This window comes from Anopheles funestus, chromosome X (genome assembly GCF_943734845.2).
Source record: "Anopheles funestus chromosome X, idAnoFuneDA-416_04, whole genome shotgun sequence".
Taxonomy (NCBI): Eukaryota; Metazoa; Arthropoda; class Insecta; order Diptera; family Culicidae; genus Anopheles; species Anopheles funestus.
The window spans coordinates 8,516,929-8,525,174 of record NC_064597.1 but is presented as its reverse complement, the minus strand read 5'-3'; the positions used below and the strand labels follow the sequence as shown (position 1 = coordinate 8,525,174).

At 41.1% G+C, this 8,246-nt stretch overlaps 1 protein-coding gene across 1 annotated transcript; it reads right to left on the bottom strand.

Annotated features, from left to right (window-relative positions):
• Nucleotides 1-4,116: 4,116 nt before the first annotated feature.
• LOC125766889 (uncharacterized) lies at nucleotides 4,117-5,961 on the bottom strand. Its single transcript, XM_049432987.1, has 2 exons — nucleotides 5,487-5,961; nucleotides 4,117-5,406 (listed from the first exon to the last, which is right to left on the bottom strand). Exons 1-2 carry the CDS (start codon nucleotides 5,622-5,624, stop codon nucleotides 5,119-5,121), a joined length of 426 nt encoding a protein of 141 aa, XP_049288944.1. The 5' UTR covers nucleotides 5,625-5,961; the 3' UTR covers nucleotides 4,117-5,118.
• Nucleotides 5,962-8,246: the final 2,285 nt, after the last annotated feature.

The window sequence follows — 8,246 nt, the reverse complement described above, 5'->3', positions numbered from 1 at the left end:
TGCCGTTGATTTTATTGCTTTGCTTCGATTTTATTATCGTACTGCCGGAACACGATAACATAAATAATCGAATTAGAAAATCGTCCACTACACTTATCCACAGCAAAGAAAGAATTCGAAAATGAAAAGAGAACGAATAATCATTCGTTTTGTGATTTATTAAATCACTAAGAAGAAAAAAGGTGACATGAAGGGTATAGGAGTCTTCTGTTACTCATTCTCGGAACATTAGTCATAGATTTGTTATAGAATATTTTACTACTTGTAAGATCTGGTAATTGACAATCGAAAACAAAAAAAAACGAACAGAAGCATGAAGGAAAAATTGTAAAACAATTCATTCATTCGAAATCGTTCCAGTTCCCGGCTAATGATTGCACTCGCATACGTTCAAAGTGCTTCACCGAAAGACGAACGTAAAAAGGTTGCTTCAGACACACACGTATTGCGAATGCAAATCTAATTTGCATTAATCAGGCAGGCAAGCAGTTGATGCATGCCACTAAAAAAATATTAAAATCGATTATTTGCCGAACGTCCCGGTGAAGAAACGGTCGACCGTCGTAGCTGGGACGGACGGCTCGAAACGATAAAACATGTTTTATGACGGGCGGCGGCTTAAGTCATCTTGTGCGCTTCGTTGCAGAAGATGCTGCTGCCAGCAGGAACGGCAAAGTGGAGCCCGCGGAACCGTACGCGACGTAGACCCCCCGATGGAACAAAACATTTTATGATGGGGCACCGTCGTTCGTTCTCTGGGCGATGCAGCTGCCCGTGACCAATGTTTAAGAGTGTAGTTTGCCGATATGCAGAAGAAGACTTCGGTGGGAAGATGGGAATGGGAAAGATGGGTTTAATTTATTTCTTTTGCATACAGTAATGGTTCCATCAGTTCACGAAAGTGTCTGAAGAACAGCTTTTCCTCTGATGAATGGAGCTTGAATGAGTGGGTCACGCTATGCGAAGGTCACTCAACTCACATGACACAATCGATGCTTTAGGAGGAACCATATGTTAAAGTCCTCAAACTAGAGTTGGAAGTATGTGCGCATTGGCGTATTCCTCACGAAGCTCCTCAGGAAGACCCCAGGAAAAAGGTCCTCCCAAGGAATTCTCCCCAAGAGGAAAAGAGTCTCCTCATGCTACGCCTCACCTGTGTCTAATTCTTCTTTCCAATAACATCTCATGTTCTAATACGTATCTGGATAAGAATTACAGAGAAAATACGTATCTTTGAAGCGTTGACGTCTAAACAGAGAACTTAATCTTTCGGACTCTTCAGACACTTCAAGAAATAAGCTCCAAAGATATCCAGTCTCCAAGGAATTAAAAAAACGACTCCCTGTAAACTCTTCATTCATAATCTTCATTCATAAAGTCGGGAGATTTATGATGTTATGTCTGCCTAATGAAGTTAATGGAGGTAATGGCGTGACTAAGAATATTGAACTGTCTCCTGCCACAGATGTTATTTGCCGAACATTGACCGTTTAGAGTGCATTGGCACTCGTTGGAGGCTTTTCTCGTTCGCTTTGTTGTCTCGGTAGCTTTCAAAAGGGATTTAGAATCGCCATGTTTCAAAACTTCATCAGGAACAGGCGCATGAGTCATCCTTAGCCGAAGAGTATTGGTCGAGACGAAGACTACCGTCGTTGTGGACCAGAGAAATCGTTTTTCTTTGCAGTCCAGACACATTCCATTATTTCTTGAGTCGTGATTTTTTGTTCTTCCATCTCTTCACTAGCATCGCTGACGTTCACCATTGCGGTACACGCAATACCATGGAAAAATGATCTCATCTCGCTGCTGCATCTGAGCCGTTTTCGCGCGGAACCAAAAGGGTGCAGCTAATGCCGTCTCCATGCATGGTAGAACCGTACCAACGATAGGTGCACTTTGCCGTGCCTGTGGGGGGTTGGGCAAACATTTCGCTGATTAATGATACTTGATGACGGTCGTGCTTGGAGCATGCGTAGCAACCGAATCCAAGGTTCACCAATGAGCATCGCACCAATGGGAGGGAACTAATGGTCGTCATGTTTTTATTTTGTATTAAATTTATATTTCATGTAAGTTTTGGTTCACGAACTTTTCATATTGAAAGTTCAATAAATGGACTTTATATCTCCAGAAATCTCATGTCATGATACAATGCCTTCTCTGCCCTTTTTACCACCGGGAAAGTAATTCCATTAAAGTAATTCCATTCAAACTCTCTTGATTTATCGCCATCCAGACGGCAACTCCAGACGGTCATTGTAAATATTTTCCCTTTTTTGCGAACGGATAGAAAATAGGGCTTAAAAGTGGAACGATCTGCTCAAGGTTCGCTTTCTCATCCTTCTGTCAAACGTTAACCTCTAAGATTTTGCTCCCCGTTTTTGCATTACCTTAAACCTTAACTAATAATTGCACATAAATCATTGCGTCTGGGATCAAACCATCGGTCATTTACAATCCTTCCCACCGGGTCGTTGCATTCCCACGCATTCGTACGCACGGAAGATCAACCAGGGAAATATGTTTTATTGTGCGTTTTTACGACGGGTGGTGCGTTCGTTCGTGTTTTTGAGGACGGAATCCGCAACTCCAGACGGAGGCATCTCACCAGTGGACACCGAAACCGCGAAAGATGGATGGAAAACACAAAAACTGGACAACAAAAGACAACCATTTATGACGGTTAGCCGACAGCACACGGACTGCACCGGGATCCATCCGGGCAGAAGTGTGATGTTAAATGACCTTTATCGCTGTTGCCGACTTGGTCATCTTCGTTCACTCCTCTGCTTCACTTTCCAAACTGATGAAGTAGCAAAGGAATGTAATTCAATTTTTACTTTAATACGCATTGCAGAACATTCAGCTATTGCTACTGGACAGTGATTGATTCATAGCTCATAAGTCTAAGACTCACCAGACTCCAAGGATAGGAATTAACGTTCAATGACCCTAAAAGTTAGGATGCATTTTGAAGATGCTGCATTAGTGGAGATCACTTTAAAACACCTCAAAAGTTTAAACATCGTTCTACAGGAGAGACACATAAATATTTAAATATGCCTTTAATGAGATTTTTCGCTTTGCGTCCACTGTTGACTCCGTCCTTATTTCGGCGGTACGCTTTACGATGCCTTCGGGGATATACGCAAGATGCTCTTTTCGCTCTTTCCGTTTACGAAGGTGTTGCAGTCGGATGGTCCAAAGTGCAAAAATCGGAATGTTAATTTAAAAAAAAAAAACAGTAGTCCAGCTTCGTTTAATGTTAATCCGTAGGCGGGAACCTCATTAGTACATGCATCCATTACAAATTTGATTTTTTCTGAAAGATTTATGTTCCCTCCCAAGTTGCATTATTTTTTGCCGAATGCGCTTTGGAGTGCTTCCTTGTAGTTTCAAGCAATTTAGAAACTTTCTTAATTTAGTCAAAACTTTTTTGGCAAACGACAAAGACCAATTATTTTCTCTTTCTTTTTTAATGTATATATAATATCTTGGACGTGTTTCTTCGCTTATTCGTATCCGAATTCGTCCCAAGAAGATCTCAAGTGATCAGAAGTGATGGAGAAGGTAACGCCGTCGGTCTCTGCACAACATGACCGGGTGATGTTCGATCTTACGTAGGATTAACTATCTCGGGCTACGGGTTAAATAAAGTCAAGGAAAGGCAGTAAAAGCAATTAGTTAGAACATCTTGGGATTGTATTGCCATAAAGGTAGAAGAAGTGTAACGATATCAAGTAACGTAAGTAACGTGTAACGTTACCAAGGAGTCTACTACAGTTATTAGCATATTAAAGAGGTAAAAGAATTACAACTTATAACATTTTTTATAAAGTAAGTACGTACGTAAAATGATTTTAAAAATACAAATCATTTAACTGACATTTGGATTTATCCTGAATTTTTTTATGTAACGCTATGTAACGGTATCGTCATCAAATCGTCTGTTGATCATCAGTAAAGAACGCTGTAAGTTACGCTTCAATAATGAAATAAACAAAACTCTAATCGATTTCTTAGCAACCACAAAAACAGATTCGTTCTGCATATAAACTAAATATCTACACCGAAACCATTCCTCCTCCCCCCTACCCCCTTCCCTCCGCTCTCCCGTCACAAAAATGTTGAAAAATCGCTTAAAAAACCAGCATCAGAAAACAAGGTCAATGTCACGGTTGTCGTTGACCTACATCAATATGTTCTACTGACCTACTTTCGTAGTCAAGAAAGAAAAACAAAAACACAGCAAGCTAGCTCATTTACAGCTGCTTTTATTTCGCTTTGTTTGTTACAATCGCATCATTGTAACGCGACCTGGCTCAACAGCTGATGCTGGGTCAGCTAGTCAGAAGTCGACAACCATAAGTGATTTTTATATTGTTTGATTCTACGTTCTCGCTTCCTTATTCGTAGCGTATGGAAGACTATCATCACGTGAAGTCATTGAACCAGCCCTCCTACAAAACCAACAGAACATTTCAACCATTCGCATTTTTCCCTATTTTTTCTTATATTTCCGCTTCTTCGTAGTATCCTAACTCGATGTTTATAACTCGCTTGATTGCATATTTGCCAGCACGCTACGTAAAAGACTTTATTTCTTTTATGAAGAGGGATTCTCACATTAAAATACCTTTTTGTAAAAAAGTTCCAAAAATTAATATAATTTTATTACAATTTTATTACTTATGGATCCATGGAGACGCCTAGTGTTTTAACAATTAACATGGTAAAATGGAAAATTTTGTATTGCGCATGACGAGTAAAAAAAGCATATATAACAGCAAGACCAACTAGCCGTCTTTGTTATCCCCCTTGAGTATTGTGGAGAGCAAAAAAAAATCCATTCACAAAAGGCGGAGCTGAACAACACGATGCGATCATCACGTTTCGCAAACGCAGACACTTTAAGGCGAATAGAAAAAAAGCGGAAAGCGAAGAATAAACACATCGACAAAATGTGTATCCACAAGCGAGGAAAGAGATTGTTTTGCTTACTGTCATCAAATTATGTTAGATGAATAAAAGAGTTGTATTATTAGAAACATGCCTTCGTGGTTTATTGAAGAGAAGAAAAAAGGTCACCACACGTACTGACTCAACCATCCAGTTGGTTTATTGCGCATGCTGCCTCACATCGTTATATTGCGGTGGCTTCTGTACGCCAAACTCTGTATCAGGCTCATCCGTTCGTGAAACATCTGTGGATCGAGATTGATCATCAACGCCTTCAGCATCATCAAACCCGGTTTCATCGTCTCCAGCAGTTCGATGATCTGGCATATCAGCACTGAAAGCATTATGATCGAAATGATCAGAAACATGATGAGACGAAACTGCTGCTTCACCAACTCCTCCATAGTGGTACGTGGGCGCGGCATTCTTACGACAGGTAATTATTCCCTAGCGAATGGAAGTAAACACAAGTCACACGAATCAATGCAAATGCGGTGGATTGAGACCGGTTTGTTGGTTTTGCTTACCTTGCGCTTAGGAAGTTTACACGGTAACACACCGAACCGCACTGGAACGAGGCAAAGATGAAAATGACAGTACCGACAACAAGTCACCGTGCCAACGAACGAAACTGGTAACGCGACTTCACGCGGTACTACACCCATACCAACGTAACAGATCGATATTAATGTGTTATTGTAACGAGAAGATACGGCTAAAACACCACATGAACGTCAAGGAGAACAGGTGAAGGAGAGAGAGATAGAGCAAAAGAAGCGTCTCTTTTAGCTTATACGCTTTTGCGGGAAAGGGAAATATTGTTACGTCTGGTAGAACATCCCCAGGATTTGCATGTATTAAAAGGGTTGAAGCTGCCGACGATGAAATTGGGTAGAATAAAACACAAAAATTGGAAAAATTTACTTTAAAATGTTTATGTTGTGTAACTAAAAATGATTGAAGACACTAGACAACTCGTTGTCTATCCGTGTCAGTTCCAGTTTAGTTCCAGGATAGTTGAAAGTATGTGCGCATTGACGTATTCCTCACGAAGCTCCTCAGGAAGACCCCAGGAAGAAGGTCCTCCCAAGGAATCCTCCCCAACAGGAAAAGAGTCTCCTCATGCTCGCCTACGTGTCTAATTCTTCTTTCCAATAACACCTCATGTTCGAATACGTATCTGGATAAGAAGAATCTGGACAAATTACGTATCTTTGGAGGGTTGACGTCTAAACAGAGAACTTAATCTTTCGGACTCTTCAGACACTTCAAGCTCCACAGGTATCCAGTGACGTTTTTTAGAAAAAAACACAAAAAATTGGAAAAATGTTTATGTTGTGTAACTAAAAATGTTTGAAGGCACTAGATAACTCTTTGTCTATTCGCGTCAGTTCCAGTTTTAAACTCTGGGTTCCAAGTCGACTCCATAGTCCTATCTGATTCTCCACAACTCACATAGCTTACGACACCGCCATGGCAAATGTAATTCTAGAAATTACCCTTGGAAAAACTGAATAACTCTCTACAGGTCGTGCTCAAGAAACTTTCTACTGGGATTCCCGTGTACTGGCAATAAAACGTTCCATTACTCAAAAATATATTCTTAGCTAATTTGAGTCAGTAATGAAATCAATGGACTAATTCTGGTTGTCTGCTCATAAAGCTTCTCTTTCGTCCCCAAAAGTTGTCTTAAAATTTCTGACGGATAAGGAGATGTGGTGAAGGGGGTGGAAGGGAGTTCGGGTCACGAAAGTCAACGAGTTATGGACGCTTGACGTTTACTGAAAAAAACTTTTAGCTTTTTTTCTAAAACCAGCTCTCGTTGTGAGGTCTGTTCTCGCCTCGTTACTGATCTGCTCGATGCTCGATCCCTTTTTAACAGAGTAAGAGGTGTGTTTGGGGAGGGGGGGGGGGGGAGGGGGAAGGGAGGAGGAGATGTCTCTGTGCTCTTTTGGGCATTAGCTTTCTTACTTTTGTTTGATTCTTTTGGCTCTTTGTCTAGGCGACACGCACTGTCAGATCAGTTACACAGTAAAGATAAACGCCATGGAGGTCTTCTCCTCTCCCTCTTCCCCCTCGTCCTCCCGCAAACCCCTTCAGTCTCCAGTAGATCACCAATAATGTGTAAAACCTCCAGACAAAGGATACGAATACATAAACGCACTAAAACAGCAAATGTACAAACGTACACGGATGAAGTAAGCAAACTCCCCCCTCCACTCCCACCCCCTCCTCCACTCGTTCCCCTACCACCCCCTCCCCCAGACTCAACAAAAAAATCGATTTTTTTCCTTTACGAGTACAAATGCGAAAATGGGGAACAAAGCGAAGAACACAACTGAACTTGGCACGTGCGAAAGATCCTCTCTTCACCTTACGGTCCAATTTTTCCTCCTCAAAAGATGATGCAAAGCTGCCCTTTAGCCAGAGCGCGCTTTGGGAACCGTAAAGATAAAGGAGCTGGGCGAGGGAAAATTATTTTCTTTCGTCTTTACATTATGCTACAGAAAGTTTTCTAATTTAGTTGAATTTATTCTTCCAGTGAGCCATTTGTTTCCTACTGAGATCACATTAATGTATCGAAATCCAATCGTTTTAGGTGTTATAAAGGTTCGTTTTTTGTTGGTTTTGTTTGGTTTTGTTTTGTTTGTTTTTTCTGAGATTAGATGCGCCAAAGAAGAATTAATAACAGTTAAAGATGAAGTTCGGCTCACTGGGTCCAGCTAGTAATAGTTGAAGATGCAGTTCAGCTCATTAGGTTCAGTTTTCAGTCGATGGTCGCATGAGGTTTTTTAGGTTTTTATCGGTATGTTGTGCTGCTTGCACCAGCAGTGTTCGTGGTAGTTGCCCTGTCAAAGAAAAGCCAAAAAAAGTTAAAACACGGATGTTTCTGGCCGGCCGGGGGTTTTTTCCGGCCAAAGCTGTATTTACCTTGTTCCTGTCGAACGACACCCAGCACATTTTCTTGATGCCGTGTCCCAGGCAGTGTGGGCATGGCAGACGCAGATGCCTTTTGCATAATATGCAACGACTTTTCCGGCCTATAGATACTTTCGGTGGAAAAACAGAAAGCAGACCCCACCACAAACCGTCGGAAAAGTTCATGAAAAAGAAGAAAAAAAAGAAAAAGAGCAAAAAAAAGTAAATTTAAAGAAGATAATAATACCACAAACAGCACCCTCCCACAGGTATAACTTACTACGCCATTCATTTGCTTCAGATTTGAATTCCATTGTTACACTTGGTAAGGATCGCTAGCTCAGAAAATAAAACAACACCGTTGCGTA